General features: G+C 34.6%; 1 protein-coding gene across 6 annotated transcripts in view; it reads right to left on the reverse strand.

Annotated features, from left to right (window-relative positions):
• Nucleotides 1-327: 327 nt before the first annotated feature.
• Nucleotides 328-17,448, reverse strand: part of LOC109601268 (ecdysone receptor) — a 210,475-nt gene continuing 193,354 nt past the window's right edge. For 2 of the 6 annotated variants that reach the window (XM_049967475.1, XM_049967474.1), the window contains 7 exons: nt 14,222-14,272; nt 5,335-5,502; nt 4,886-5,145; nt 4,689-4,835; nt 4,468-4,620; nt 4,175-4,397; nt 328-4,115 (listed from right to left, as the gene is read on the reverse strand). In XM_049967475.1, the coding sequence (XP_049823432.1) occupies nt 3,865-4,115; nt 4,175-4,397; nt 4,468-4,620; nt 4,689-4,835; nt 4,886-5,145; nt 5,335-5,502; nt 14,222-14,272 (1,253 nt within the window). In that variant the 3' untranslated portion in view covers nt 328-3,864. The remainder of the gene's footprint in view (nt 4,116-4,174; nt 4,398-4,467; nt 4,621-4,688; nt 4,836-4,885; nt 5,146-5,334; nt 5,503-14,221; nt 14,273-17,448) is intronic. The other 4 variants (XM_049967477.1, XM_020017492.2, XM_049967476.1 and 1 more) reach the window with 3 other exon arrangements.

Consider the following 17,448-nt stretch of genomic DNA (forward strand, 5'->3'; position numbering starts at 1 on the left):
ATTACTATATTAAAAAGTTTGTGCCAGACTCGCAGGAGACTTTAGGATCAAATTTACATTTAGTTTTAGCTCAGTCCAGCTAAAGAATGACGTTCATTGAACAATAAAGGTTTTAGTTTCTTACAAGTATGTGTTGTTAACTTTAACCAGACTGATCTGTTGGATGAACTACGCTTATTAACCATCTTATATTAAAATGGACTGAATTTAATTCTGGATTATTAGGTGTAACGTGGGGTTACTTAGATTTAGATTATTTCGACAATTTATACGTATTAGTTGGTTAATAATTATAGTTTAAATTTTGGTGTTTTCGAGGAAGTCTCCCAGCTTTATTTTATAATATATAACTGCATGGATTTACAACATCAAGTGACACTAGTGTAATAGTTACAATAATATTATTGGATGACAGAGACAGAGCCACATGTGGCAGTGAGTATGAACTTTTTCGTGGAGAAACGGACTTTTTCAACTGAATACCTTAATATAATATACATAAATATGTTTAGAATTTTGAACATCTAACTAAAAACGAAGTACCGAGAATTTAACATAAAGCATAAACATGATGATGAACACCAAGAATCGAGTTCTCTGTACCCCTAATAAAGGAGTTCCATACAATTAAGAATAGAGTAGTACTCGACTCAAATTCACCCATCACTATAATTTTATACAAAAATCGAACCAGAAAATTAAATTTAAGTGAGAATTTTAATTAAACAATTAATATTTTATGGCACAAAATTTGAAAAATTAGTTGAAAATGCCAGTTTCATCCACCGTTTTGTTTTCTTTTAACCGAAAGGAGTCAACCAATAGCTAAATATAACAATTTTTCCTGAAAATCTTTGTACGTCGTTGATTTGTACACTTGTATTACTTCATAACTTCACCAACAATCTGACCACCTTCGAAAGCAATCAGATGTATCAGCAAGCATCTAAACTATGAAATATAATATCTGTTCTTTTTTTGCCCTGATAATCAAGAATAAAATTAGATATTTCTGAATTTACACAACAAATATTCTACAACGCGAAGGCCATTTTTATTGGGAAAATCACATGTTTTATTTTGTTGCGAGTTCCTTTTAACTTCCCGCACTATTCTATTTCAACAGTTACGACTCCTTATTTCGACCATAAATATGTTATTTACAAACATTTAAACATTTTTTTCTCAACTATATTGCCTGGATTACCTGGATTAAAACAATTGAAGGTTGACTCCTGAGTAAAATAATATGTATGTTGTTTTTAATAAGGCAATAGATGGCGCGAAAATCCGCCAGCGTTCACTTGTTATGTTACTCATTGGGTGGTACTCACAATTAGTACTCACAGAACCATAGTCGTTATTTTTGTAGACTTTTAAGTCGGTTACGCTTCTCTATCCACATAACAAGTGAAAGTAATTCACGGATCGATATTTGAACAAAAATACTTCTGTCTCTTTGTATTTATATGAAAATATGTATATCTACATCGATGAAAAATATGTATATGTATATATGCATGTTTTTATCTACTAGCAGAATTCTAACGCAGAAACTATACAGTATAAAAATGAGTAGTAGACTAATCGCTACACATCAAAGGTTTCTCATTTTGTTTAAACATCAATAGTTCGTAAAAGGCAGGATAGTCTTTCTTAGTGCGCGTGCCCCATTTTAGAATAAATACTTTATGGCATGGATCAGATAACAAAAAAAGTTAATTACAGTACTACAAAGAAATAACTTAAAACAATAAAGTGCTAGTTTAATTAGGAGTATTATAAAACGTTTATAAAAAATGTCTAATGAAATGTTTGAAATGTAAGACGTCATGACTAAAAGTGAAGCTGTTATTAAAAATGAGGCACGCATTGGTTTGGACTATGGCCTGTTAGATGGCACTAGTCTACAAATAGCACTGATATTTGTCCATGCATGAATCACTTCACATTTCACTGCTAAAATGTTCATCTTTATCGGACGGCTAAAACATCTTATTTTTTTTTACCTATATAATTTGAAGTAATTCTGCCCACGAAGACGATGGTATTATCTTACTAATTTATGTCCTTTCCTTCTCTCTCTCTCTCTACAATATTTTTGGGGGATCTAAGCTTTCTCTATTTGGTGCATTGTCGAGTTTTCTTAATTAAGTGTAAACAATAGATTGAATAAAAAGGTTCCGTATTTTTCCATTTAAGAACTAAATTGCACTTGAAATCATTTTTTTTCCTGTTGACCAGATCATAAAAATTTACCTCATACGCAAAAATCGTTTCGAACATTTATTAATCAGGAAATCTCTCATACTTTTAATCATTTAAGTTAGAAATTTTGTAAAATTGGTGCTAAAAATTGTAATGCCTAGCCTAAAAAATTTCAAAATTCGTATATCCTAAAATACAATTAATATCATTGAAAATTTGAGCAAAATTTAGAATTTTTTATTAATTAGTTTAAACAATAAATACAACTAATCACATCTAATAATGCAAAATTTCGTTAAGTTTGCCAAATTCTCTTAAACCACTCCATCAAAAGGTTTTATAAAATTACCTACACTGCAGTCAGACCCTGCAAACCCTATAATTGTTTCTTACGTAACATCGATAATAGTATATAACACGAAATAGTCAATAGGACTGTAAAAAATTGTCAAAATAATTTTAGATTGCCTGATTAGTAAATGTTCTTCTGTTTTTTCCCCGTAAGTTGCAACTTGCCCTCAGTCTGTATGATCCGCTTTTTGTCATAAAATGAAGGCACCTCAAAGTTTTAAAAGTCAGTCCAATCTGTCCAGTCTTACCAATTTAAGTAAGCTAATTGCCAAGATAAAGTGTTTTACAAAAAGTTTCATTTTTAGTATTTTTAAAAGTTTCAGTTTATCAGATTCTCTATACAGGTTCTGTTTTCGCAGTTTTTACAAAATCTACTTAAATAGTTTGATTCACGAATCGGGGCGGTAGTCGCCGAGATATTTTGTGTGAATTTCCTCATTCTTTTGCCCGAAATCGACGCAATCTACATAATTCATAAATTAAATATATTCTATTGAGGTTTAGCAATAAGTACATAGTTTAAATTTAACACTTAAGTGGTGCTATTCTTCAGTAAACTAACGGAAATATATTTCAAAGAAACATTTCATAAATATCACTTCTAATCAGGTCTAGTAGTCGCCCACGATTGGACAAAATAAAAATTACAAATAATATACATTTACAATGGTTTTAAAATTTGATAATCACAATAAATAAATTATTTTAGATAATATTTCGATTAGTTTAATGAATATAATCAATACTTAATAATTAACTACGTGAAATTTTATATTTATAATACGAATTCAATTAATATAGTGATTTACTTTAAACTAAACCTCTCACCCCATTAAAAAGGTGATGTCAATGGACAATTGGGTGCAAATATTGCATTTTCGCGACTCATTCACGCAATGTCGGGGAGAAGAACGAGAGAACCAGCACTCACTTAAAAAAATTACCTAAATAAACCTACTCTCAGTAATAACATTGTTTTGTCTCTACAATAGATGCCGTCCAACATTCGCGTTAGTACAAAAACAAAAAAGATTAAATTTTATATTTAAATTTTCACAGCCAACTTTCAGGTGGGACCGGATCCGCACGCGTGTCGCTATTAAGTAAAAAAGTCCTCCGCACCGACCACACCTTAATCCTATGTACAATCTCGTCTCCGTCCAGCTCGCAAATAAATAACCGGATGCGGCGTTCGGAGAGCTTGGTATCGCGCAGCGCACGTCCCACCGCATAGCAGCAGCGCATCGCTGGCACGCCTTCAGCGGATTTCCAGCGCTTGGCCAGCGGATCGCTTGCACGCCTCTACTATGTCTTCAGATCGACGTCCCATATCTCGGCGAGGAACGGAGGCAGCTTCTTGTTCTTCAGCTTCAGCGAGAAGCACATCTCGGAGTTTTGGTTGCCGAGGGTGCGCAGCTCAGTCAGCACGCTGAGCAGCTTGGCGAAAATCGTGCCCGGACGCGGTTTCCGCCGGTTATCGACGTAGGCGCGTAGCGCCTCGAGGTAGATCTCCTGGATCTTCTCCACCTTCCAGCCTTCTATCAATGACGGCCGTTCTGCAACAAAGTTTAGCCTTTACTCTCAGTTCTTTTAGGTTGTTATTGTTGGGTCTTACCTGAGAAGATGACGATGGCAGTCAGTAGCGCATATTCAGCGTTGTCGACCTTCATCGAGTACATGGTCCTGCAAAAGTGTAGCAGGTCTTCAATCGTCTCGCCCATACCGGCTAAATTGTAGCTGTCCCTTGAGTATGGTTGGTTATTGACGAACAATATGGAATCTGATTGGACATCATATCGTCTCGCCATTCTGAACATCATCACCTCACTCGAACAGGCCTGCAACAATACATGTAAACAATGCGTCTAATTCAAAGAGCTGTTTGGATTAATTAGTGGTAGTACTTACCTTCAAGAGAGCTATTTGATCCTCTCGTAGCAGTTTGTCGAACCCAGGTAACCTTTTCGCGAACTCCACGATTAGCTGTACAGTTAATATGGTAATTTCTGTTATATGTCTAAATCGAATATCACACTGGTCTTCACCCTCAATTGGTTGATTCTGTGTAAATAAACAAAAACACATTGTTAGGACTCGTTTGTTTTAGGGAAGACAGCTGGGGCACTTACAATAATTCGTTTTACATCATCCTCTGATGGATGTTCGTATTCGTTTTGAAAATATACAAGTCGATGTATAAGTTCTTCTTGTTCCGGTGAAATCGGCTTCACACCGTTTGTGAGGGCTTTTTCCGAATCTGATAGCTGGAACACAAACTACCAATTAATGGCCACATTCGACAAATATTCAACATCACTTTCATTACCTCTGGTTCCATTTTGATGATGTCCGGCGATCCATTGGTGGTACTGTTCGGTTTGTCCTTCTCCTTCTGCGCCTTCTTCTCTTTCCGTTTGACTGCGCACTGGACCTCGGGCACCACACACTCGGGCCTCATGCCCACGCTCAAGCACTTCTTCAGTCTGCACTCCTGACACTTGCGACGCATGTACATGTCGATTTCGCAGTTGTTGCCGTATTTGCATTGGTACACCGCATTCTTTGTGATGCTCCGCCGGAAAAAACCTAAATAACAAAACAAATTATACATTTTTTAGTCTCACTTAATCCTTATGTCATTTATTTAATCCAGTACATGTATGGTTTGGTGCTATTGATTATATCTGCATAGTGGGTAATCTACTATCTACTGTCATGGCAAAAATGCGGGCGAAAGATATAAATGGAGATAGTAATTGTGCATTAGATGCCCACCTTTGCAGCCCTCGCACGTGAGCGCGTTATAGTGGTACCCCGATGCCCTGTCCCCGCACACCAAACACAGTTCCTCTTGTTGCCTGGGCGTTGGGCCCTTCTTCTTTTTCGCATCACAACTGTCGGCGCTGTACCCGTTTATGCTGCTAGGTGATAGGTCTTCGCGACCTGAAAACAAAAATAAGATACATTAATCTGTGAATTTTAAAGCACATAGAATGATAAGTCGTTACTTAGCACTTTGATAGAAGTAAGTACATAAAAATATCTCACAAATATCTAAACTCGTTTGTAGATAATTACTGATGACTCGACACATTAATGAAAATGAGAAAGGAGGTTCTTTCGTTTGTCTGGTCTTTTGAAATTGTAAAGGATCTAAATGAATATGAAGAGGTAAATGTAATAAACCTGTCTATATGTCTGTAAATAATGTTATAAAACAATAATGCTAGTTTTTTTAAGGTAAAAATATATTGGAATGGGTGTTTTACTGTCTTTCACAAACAAATGTAGCCATTCAGGGTTTCATGCCATTTATATAATTGATTGTTTAGAAACAGAATAATTTATACAATGAATAAACCTTAGTAGGAATTAATGTCAATAAGTGGTAATAAATGTTAAAATGTTCAGGAATTCTTTTCCTATTTAAGTTGATATGAATTTCATGATCATTAAATTTCCTTATTACATTCACATAATAATATTATTAACGTCATTACAAACATAATCTGATCAAATTGTATTATATTAAACTGTCATTCATATGTAGCTTCGAATTCTATTAAGGTTTGTAGCATAAACTTAAGGCGACCAACAATTAAAATTAGATAATTTATATTTTCTCCACGCTAATTCCATGACTAAAAGCACTACTAATAGAAACAAAATGAGTATTTTTAGACGTGTAGTTATTCTCCCGACTAACAACATACATTTCAGTAACCTCCTTGTTGTGTTTATGGTACCATGCGCAAAAACTCAGCCAGCACATTAATCAAAACCAATTTATTCCGTATTCAGTGAAATCGGCTCGTTCACGGTGCCGCGGCGGCAAGAAAGTGACGGCAACATCGGCAACGGTGCACGAGTAAGTGCAAGTAGTGCGTCAAAAGTGGAGGAAGGGACTTTCGGACGATGCACAACACGGGCACCAGAGACCCTCGCCGTGTGGCCGTTCTTCGACGCTAACCTACACCTTTGCCGAGATACACGTTGCCACAGATACCCAGTCGGACGATGGCCAATGGCGTGCCGTGGCCTTGACTTCTTCTGCCTCGCGTCCGCCGACGTTCACTCGATTTCACGGGCGCCTCCGACGAACATTGCCGGGTTCTTCGGTGCCGGTGACTAATTGGACGATGTGGAAAATATCCTTGTTTCCACACGGCGATTTTATTGACTTCCAATCGTAAGATATGTAATTCCAAGATGGCGGATCAGGAACGATCCATTAAGATAACATTGACCAACAGTTTAATGGCAATAAGTTCACCAGAAAACCATTAAGGAAGCACATCAAAAAGGAATTAGGGCATTACAAGAATAATAAAAAATTAACTGCTTTGTAAATTCCCAAAACTACATAATACAAGAAGATGACACACGATTACTTTTACTGTTTCCAGATTAGTCAGGCTCAGGAATTGCCAACTCTCAGCTAATTGACTATATGATAAGTCATTATTAATGACAATCAGTTCGTATGCAATTTAATGATGTAAACATTGACACCTGCTTCATCAGTATTCAGATGTGCGCAAGGTTACAGCAGGCTAATGTACTCCAAAAACTTATTAATGAAAGTGCTACGAATCCACTGTGTGTGTCAACAGTCCAAGAATGCAACAAAACGATTTTAAAGCATTTACACACCTTACTAGAAAACATTGTATTGTATTCACGGTTGGTACAATTTTGGAGTGGACTTAATCCTCGCCCAGCCAGCCTGAGAACCAATCAAAATCGATTACTGCTGACATTGAAAGATAATATCCGGACTGAAACCACATAGAAAAAACGTGGAATTACATTTTAGATTAAAAAACAAGTCGTAATGCTGGACGACAGATGTTTGATATGTTGAAAATCGACGGACAATGATGTCGAGAGAGTCCAATCGAAGCGGGCAGTCATGCAACTATGGATTTGTGTTATTGTGGCTTGTTGAAGAGTTTTTTTTTCTAACGCTCCGTGTCCTTGAAGACTTTCAATAGTCCACGAATCAATTTATACACATAGTTATTGATGGGAGGTTACATAAGATAATTGAGCACGAATTTCGTTAAAGCATGTGAGTCGTGCATTATTAACACTAATAAGCAGTCGAAAAAATTATTTGAGCATTTAATGAACAAGGTTAAGAGGAATTGTCGTTTTTATCACGGTAATTAAATCAAGAAGGTTAGAAAAAAACTGTGTGTGACGCCATTGGAAATTAACGTCTATTGCACGGAACAATTGGAGGAAGTTGGTTGGGAATTTTGCCAAGCTAAGTACCAGTTCTGATCCAAAGTGTACGGTTTTAATACAAAAGCAAATTAACGTCGGATCACTTCTAGAAATAATCCACGCAGGAAGTGAAGCGGAGGAGACATTTAATCAGATCTCCACCGCCTTATGCACATCCATAATTGCAATCGGCAACGCTGTTTTGCCGTGTTAGCACACTGACTGCGAACGCCGCACAAATCGAGTCTGGTCTTCTCCTCATCTCTCTTTCATTCTCACTCGGTTTCTGGTTACTGCAGAAAACCCGTTCCAAAGTAACACATCAGACGAGTTTAACAGCATAGCGCCTTCCAGACGCTATAAGTTTCATGCTGGGAAACGATCCCGTATCGCTTTGATGCCCTCGCCGTGCATTTACGCCCGACGAGCTGCATTCCGTTATTACATTTCGTGTGTGAATTTTAGACGACAGGCTACAAACTGATTGCTTGCGCTCGTTTCTGTCTCCCCTGTGTCCTTATAAAATGGATTTGCAGGAAATAACTTCTTACAATTCATACCGCGTACTGCTGTTGATGAAAGAGTATTAATTGGGGACTTGAAAGAGGATTAGACGCTTCAGCATGTGCGAGTTTGAAAATGAATATTAATTTGCCAACTAATTATCCACTTGGAAGTGTTTTGGTGATCTCAGATTTTTAAAGTTTTGTAAAGTTGGAAACTTGAAAGGGGATTAAAGATGAGAAGATTAAATGCACAAAGTACCGATTTGAAAGTGCTTCGGAAACCCAAGACCAAGAAGTGATGACTCACCCCACCATCAGAGGCGAAGTTCCGAAGAGGATTTCTCCAAGTCCCAGTTAAAAATGACATAACGGACAAAAAGTGTGTAAACACGCGTGAAAAGGAAAAAGATTCAATTGACCTGATACGGTAACGTTATACTTTCATCTCATCCGTAGGCGATAATACTTGCTGCCTTTCAGTCCATCCGGTTAATCGGTCCATAGGAATATGTGTCGGTTTAAGGCGGCGTTGCCACTGACGTACGGTTTCGCCAGTTTCCGATATTTTGCACGCTATGTCACGGTCTCGCATTGCGTGACCGCCGTTTCCGCAAGTCACATCGCAAAACAATTTATTTATCGAACCTTTCCAATCGGCGGCATTCCGGGAATAACACACCATTAGTTAATTTGTCAGAAAATCTAACACGCCGTAAAAAAACTTGTCGCCCCAAAAATTAGCATAGCCACTGACGCGTGTTTTGTTTTTCACGTTCCATTTGCTTCAGGAGTTGCCAAACATTTTGACCTTATACCTTTCAAACCAGTTTGCCCGAAATGATACGAAGAAACCAGTATTATTGTATCAAACCAATTACCAATGATACATCAACAACAATTATCTAAGAATGTCGGTTTCATGTGCCCAACACCTCAATTGGGCAAACAATATTTGGGTCATAGCCAAGGAATACAGGTGAAAGTCGAGCCGTGAGGCACTTAGATAAATCAAGCATCGATTCAGTAACTTACTTTTTCAACAGTCGTCACAATTTCGAGGAAAACATTTGAACGAGAAAGTTGAACGACTCATTTACGAGCCAACAACTTGTCTAGACTTTATATGTTGTATTAAAATCACCGTCACACAGTTTTTTTTTCGTCAAGGTAAGATTCGTGTTATCTAGTCTGACGCAGTCGGGCCTAATTAAGGCTATCACAAGTGCATTCGTGTTAAGCCACAAAAATCATATTAATTGTTATTTTTTTACTCATTTTTCGAAATAATCAGTGTTTACTGCAAAACAGGTTGTTGACACTTTCAAATGCGCACGTGAAGTTCATGGACGTATATGTTGATATGTGATCGACACCGTCAACTGAATATTAAAAACGTGGGCATTGATAAAGGCACAGTTCGCCACTTTGCAATAATGGGAACTTTTGCTCTTTCCACGACTGACATTTCGTGAGTTTGGGCGCCTCCTTTTGATGTTTTTCGTGGACTCATCCGAGTATGGGCAACAGGTGGGAAGCAAGTCGGCTTTGTAATTACAAAACGCTTGATTTTTTCTACTTTTCTATGGTCTTAACCTTGGAATGTTGAAAGTGAGGCGCACATTCAAAGACTTATGGTTCTCAATAATCACAGATTGAGTGACTCATCGAAATTCGTACCCGCTCCTCATTGATTTCATTGTCCTGATCTGTTTTTAGAAATCTATATTCATTATCATAAATCAAATCTGTGTGGTGGATGTTATAAAAACTCTCAGTTTTTTATAGCACTTCTCTATTCATAGGCATGATGTAATTTACTGCGATGATATTCATGCACACGGAGTCTTGAACTGTGAATAATTATTAAACAACGAGACCTATAATGGTATGCAATTGCCGTCACAAAAAGTGTGTTAACAAACTTCCTACTGAATGTGACTAAAACAAACGAGTTTCGTTCCCTGCTTCAGCATCGATGTCTCCTGGTCTAATCGTCGGAATGTCCAATATTTACAATGGACAGAGGCTGAGGTTTAGTGAACAGGTTCGTCTAGGCTAACATTCGAAAGTCATTAGCCAGATGACTCTCTCTTGCATCACTTTTATTGTATGTGTTTCGTAGAAACAGAATGCGTATCAATCATCGAATAATAACATTAAGATGAAAGCGCTGATAATGGTGACGCAATTTTTTGTAGTAATCCACATGAGTTAATTGCGTTATGATGATGGCAGTGTAGTAAGTAAGTTGAAAAGTTCTTAGACCATCCTTTATACCAATATGACACATGCCTCCAACACAATATGAAATATGTTTATGCCTCATTCACAATAGATCTATTAATCATTTACTTCGACAGATCAATCTTTACTGGGTTAGATAATCTATTATGGACTTCAGGAAGGAATTACCAACGTAATTTATATCCCGGCCTCACCGCAAATGCACGTATTTGGAAACGCAATAAGAAAACCAATTCAACTCGGTTTAGAAACTGATAGAAAGTGTCGATTTTTCAAATAATTTTTCATCCGCCTCTAAATGTATACCGTGCGACTTTTAGTTTTTGTTCCTTCTACGCACATCATCGTAAATAATTACTGATGCGTATTCGAGTACGAAATGAGTCGGTTTCGTGAATTTAGGTCACTTTCACAGACACCTAGTCGGCTTGCCTTGGCGCTTCTGTAGATGGAAAATCGAATTTCGACGGATTAAGGTTAGGTTGGTAATTTACGAGTTTTAATCTGATTTCAGGAATTTTTTAATGCGATTGATTGGGTTCATCTTGTAAGTGGAATTCGATTAGATAGACCCACACGTTGTAATAAATCTCGTCGAGGTAAATAGCACGGAACCCGAAGAGCTATTAAAATAACTCGATAGGTATGGCTTGGGGGCAATATTGTGGTAGAGGTCCGAACCCACATACTAACAGATCAAATTGCCATGACCTTCACAATAGTTTATTAGTTGTTTTTTACCAAATGTCAAAAAGTATGCACTGGTGTAATTATTAAAAATTACGTAAGTACATCACGATCTTGAAACACTGAGTACACCCACAACGTACTGTGGTTAAACAAAGAGTTGTGGTCGAAGTTGATCGAGATATGCGACGACGAGGATGTTGTAAATAATAATTTGCTGCCAACAACAATTTTAATAAATCTGTTTTTACTCATGGAAAACCTTTGAAATAACAGCGTACTGTTAATTGGTGAAAATTGCCGTACCCAATGTAACAAATAATTTAACCTGTCAAGGTAAGGCACTATGATTTGTTTGCAGTAACATACTCGTCTAAAAACAACTATTTGACGACCTTCGTGATTAAATATTATCGGAAACATTTTTCACCTATACATGCGTGTCAAATTAAACAGACGCACATCACGTCGTTCTTCCACGGATGAACCGTCGTTCTCGTCTTTAAGCAGGAAGCGTTTTTCATTCGTCTGATTCCAAACATTTTCAACGTCGCAGAGTTTTGCAAGTGAACGGATATGAACAATGACTGCCGTGTTAAGTTCAGGTTGAAGGCCACTGCGGTAATTAACTCGGTAGTGGATATAAATCATTGCAAAAACGATCCTTTGTAGAGGTCCAACGCATTGGCATTGAACGAAAATCACACGCTTTATCGAATTCCATCAAAGGAAGGGCTTGTGGGGTGTGAGAAGCCTGAGGAACAATAGACGTGGAGTAGCCCAAATTTTAGAGATTATTAGATCTGATTTCTTCTTTATAATAAAGACCAACATGACCAAAACTTAGAACACATTCCAATATACCAGGAAAAGTAGTCTTAGGATAACAGAAACAAAAACAAGTTTTCTAAGACCTGATTCCTCCTTCATAAAAGGAACCAAAGGGACCAAAACGTTGAACACATTCCAGATAACAACAACTACAACAAATTTTAAATAACTCAACGCTAGAATTAAAATAATGAAAAGAGAAAGTTGGGTATTATAGTCTTTTTAAGAAATCCAGAGGAACAATAGGTTTATCTAAGTTTCGGACGGATTGTCAGTGTTGATTCCCTTTTCATAACAGGAACAAATAAGACCAAAACGTTGTACAAACTCTAAATAATAACTAAGACAAGTTTTAAATAACTCAGTGTTTGAATTAAAAGAACAAAAAGGGAATGTGAGGTGTTACACTTCTTGTAAGAAATCTAGAGGAACAATAGACTTGAGATAAACTATAGATGTTACCAAATTGTCCAAAATTTCAGGTGGATAGTTAGAGCTGATTATTTCTTCATAACATAAACCAATAATACCAAAACTTCCAGATAATAACAATTAAAGGAACTTTTAAGTAACTCAACGTTAGAATTAAGAGAACAAAATGGAATATTTTTAGAGCTTTTGTAAGAGACCTGGAGGAATAAACAAAATAAAAATGCATTGTTGAGTTTTAAGATTGTCAGACTTCTTAACATCAGAAACCAATAAGACTGAAACGTTGAACGTGTCTCAAATAATTACAGTCAAGCGAATTTGAAATAACTCAACGCAGGATGTTGGGTGTTATGGCCCTTATAAGAAGCCTGGACGAACAACAAACTTAGAATAACCCAAAAGCAAAAACAGATTGTGCAGTAAGTTTTAGCACGACTTATTTCGCAAGAGGACGCAACAAAACTAAAACGTTGAACAGGTTCAAAAGAAAAACAACTAAATCAATTGTGAAATAGCTCAAAGCCAGAAATAAAAGAACAAAAACAGAATCAAAACAAACTCGTCACATGTTTGGTGTTGGCATACGAATGTGTAAATGACTTGAATTAATATTATCCGACGGTGTTAAGCCATACACACAAATATTCGAGGGAGTAATCTCACACGTAATATTCCTGAACACCTGTCAGTCAGTCAAAAGGAATCATCCCACGACTTCTTTCGCTTCTGGTGTAGTAACGAGTATTTCGTTGAACTGGCATTAATAAACATGAGCTTCGTTTTAAATTTAACATTGACATAGGTATGTCGGGCGGGTTGGCAGTCGTGGCGAGGACACAATTGTTCCAGACAACGTACATGAAATGCGAAAAATTCGTGTGCAGACGTTGAAAAATGAAAACACAACGCCAGAGAAGATTTGGACGCTGAAACTAGTTTCCATTCTTCGAGCGTGAGACTCGTGTTTCTAAATTCATAAGAAACTTCGGTAGTCAAGGTTACGTAACTAGTTTAAGAGTCGGTTTTTATTGTTTTAGGGGCCATAAAACCGAAACGGCTCGTCTTTGTACAACATTTCAGCCACTTTGTTATAGTACCGGACCTGACCAATGTTTTCAATTCTTGGAATGGGTCTTCCAAATAGTGTAGTAGTCCAATATGGTAAGTAATGACATACATAGAACGGTGTGACGATTGGGATGTGTAATTTTCAATAATTGCGACCCTGACTCTTTTCCTTTGACCCACTTTTTTCGACGGCTCCCATCGTATAATTACAGTTCCATTAACCCGAAAGAGCGTTGTGGTAATAATATTCCACGGACCTGAACCCATTGTGATGGCTTCCTGGAGAATTAATTATCAACCGAGTTGTGTAAAAAGTCCATAATATGCGATCGAGAGGGATTAAATGCGCTGTTTTCTTAATTAATGTGCGATGTAAACGTTTAATTAAAATCGACGAAATTCCCATCGGCAATTTATTAAAGCTGCATCATTTCCGCCAATTTAATGCGAAATGTCGCGGGGCCACATATTTTTTTAACAATTCCGTGTTCAAATTAAACGTAATGATTATCCAAAATTTCCGACGATCAAAGACGGGCCTCGTTAAGTGGGCAGGTAAATTTGGGAGTTCCACACTCGAATAAATCACGTGCCCCGTTGATGCATGAAATTTTAAGATAATTAGATGATGATGGACGAGTTCGATGAGATCCCTTCGTACTTACTTGTATCGAAGTACACGTTATGGTAGTCCGAGTCGTGTTGCGGATGCTTACCTGTAAACAAAAGAAACAAGTTAATTAAAACCGATGATTTATCAATGGTGAAGGTATTTTTCATTGTGGGAGGTCTCAATTCGTCGGACCATTAATCATATTGCGTTAGAAATGTAAAATTTCAAGGCTGAACCACAAAATCTGTTAAAAACTTTAATTATTACACCAAAAAAAAAAAAGTTGTAATGAAAGACCGGCATTAATTCTGAACCCCAAAAATCGGTGTTTAGCGTGCCAGATGAGTCAGATGTTATCAATGCACCGAATTGTATACTTTGTATTCCGACTGACAGACCCTTCATTAAGGGCCATGTGCCACAACGGAGAATTTATTTAGTCACCCTTATGCACCAATTGAAAAATAGAGGGTATTATGACTGTACCGCTGCGTTTGTGTTGAGGGGACGTGGGACGTATTAAAACATATGGTTTTGAACATTTCGATGCCGGGGTAATTTCTCTCAAAATCTGGTGTACGTTTTAATCCCGCCGGTTTGTTTAGTAGGCAGAGACAGTCGATAAACTAATTGCCGGCAATTTGTTAGTCACACACATTACCAGTCTGACAACCAATTAAATGTGTATTAAATATAACGACAAATACTCGTTTTTCGATCCATATTCGTCGTAGATTAGCGATTTTTTCCGTTCGGCCTACGGATTTGGGACGAAATTCACGGAACGAATACCGTTATTTGGTATTTTTTATTTTAGGGTCAACGGAACGTGTTGATAAATAACTTATAAATGTGGCGGATTTGCATAAGTCGATATATAAAACGGCTTATTACAATTTCAAATAATTTTTCGCGCTTTAATTAATATTTGGGCCCGTTTTTCGGCCTTGAGAAATATACCTTCATGTTTATTAATTCGTTTTCGTTTCTATTCTTAACTTGTGGCTGTGCATGTAAACATGGACAACATGTGAAGAATTTTATTACAAGTTATGAATATTAGGTTTAGTTGTTTTTTTATCATCTAAATCCGATTATTTATTTAGTTATACTAATTAATTAGAATAAAATTTGTTTTATGTACTTTTTTTAATGTATTAAAGTGGTTTTTCATTGTTAATTTTATCTTTATAACATCAGAAAAAGATTAATTTAAAAGTAATTGCTTTTTGTAGTACTGTACTTTTTATTATTAAATTGAATTGAATAAGAAACAAAAATATGAATGATTATTGATTTAATAATAATACAGATTAAAATCAAACATTAATTTAATATTTTGTCCATTAATGTCTATAATTTTTATTTTTAGTAAGTTTTAATCTTTTTATTGTAAGGTTTCAACTATTTTAGTATTTATTTGCAAAACTTTTATTTAACCTAACCTTTATCTCTCTTTCAGATAAATTTAATATTTTTTCTTTAAATATTATTTAAATAAACATAAAAACTATAAATATTTAATTACAATAAACAAATTTAGGTGCACCAGAACATTTATTTTCAATAAATAATTTCAAGAAGTGTTAATTTTAACAGATGTAATTAAAATTTCAGCAAAAAAGTTTAATATTCTATTATGAAACTCATCAATGATTTTAAATCTTGATGGTGACATTAATTCTCAATGTAATTATTATTAAATAGAAGGTTTTAATATTGTATTGATAATTTTTATATGTTTATGCTTAACCGTACAACCTTCAATAATTTTCTGTTGATGTTTAATGAATAAAAATAATTAGGTTCATTATAAAATTTTTAACGCATCATTAATTTGTTCTCACTTTCGTTTTTCACACTTTTAGTTAGTTAATTTATCCTTGCTTCAGATAATTTTAACAATTATTTCCATATTGTCCAATAAAAAAAATATAAATATTTAATTTAGACCCACTACAACATTATTTTGTTGAAAAAAAATCATTTTAAGACATATTTATTTCTTAGTTCCAATATATAATTTCAATAAGTGTTAATTTTGACGGTTTTAATTAAAATTTCATTTGAAAAATTTAATATTCTATTATAAAACACATTATTAAGTTTAAATTTTGATGGTTACATTAATTCTCAATGTAATTTATTATTAAATAGAATGTTTTAATATTTTATTGTTAATTATTTAACTTTTACTATATGTTTGAGCTTAATCTTACAGCCTTCAATATTTCTTCATATTAGATTTTTATTTAATGAATAATAATAAAGTTCGTTATAAAATTTTTGACGCATCATTAAATTTTTCTCACCTTCATTTTGCAAACTTTTAGTTACTTATAATCTCATTTATTTTCGTTTCAGATAATTTTAACAATTGTTTAACAACAGTGTCCAATAAAAATAAAAAATATAAATATTTAATTAGTATGAACAAATTTTAGATTTATTTTTATTATTTATACAAATAATTGAGAATTTTGTCGAAAAAAAAAACATTTTAAGATATATTTATTTCTTATTCTCACTATACAATATCGATAAGTGTTAATTAATTAATTTTAATTAATATTTCATTTAAAAAGTTTAATTTTCTATTATAAAACTTATCAGTTTCTTATTTATAATATACACATTCGATAAGTGTTAATTTTAACGGTTTTAATTAAAATTTCTTTCAATATTATTTCTTGTCTAAAATTTGATGGTTAACATCAACTTTCACTGCAAATTGTTATTAAATATAAAGTTTAATCATTTTATTGATAATTATTTAAATTTTTTTATATGTTTTTGTTTAATCTTATAGCCTTTAATATTTTTTCACTTTAAATATTAATTAATGAATAACAATTAAGTTAATTATAAAATTTTTGACGCATCATTAAATTTTTCTCACTTTTGTTTTACAAACTCTTAATTAATCTTAATCTGTTTATCTTTCAGATAATTTTAACAATTGTTAATAAATATTGTCCAATAAAAATAAAAAATATAAATATTTAATCAGTATAAACATTTATTTTTTCCATTCACCAAATAAAAATTTGCTAAAATATTTCTTGATTCAGTCGAAATAAAAATAATTTTCAGTGATATTTATCTTTTAAATTAAATTTTTATTGCTGATTATTTAACTTTTTTACGTGTTTACGTATTTTTAACATTTTCCATGTTAAATATTGTGTAATGAATATAAATAAAAAATTTATTCATTATTTATTTCGAAATTAAAGATTTGTCGAAAATAATTTACTTCATAAACTTATTACCAAGTTT

The sequence above is a fragment of the Aethina tumida genome, chromosome 5 (genome assembly GCF_024364675.1).
Source record: "Aethina tumida isolate Nest 87 chromosome 5, icAetTumi1.1, whole genome shotgun sequence".
Lineage (NCBI taxonomy): Eukaryota > Metazoa > Arthropoda > Insecta > Coleoptera > Nitidulidae > Aethina > Aethina tumida.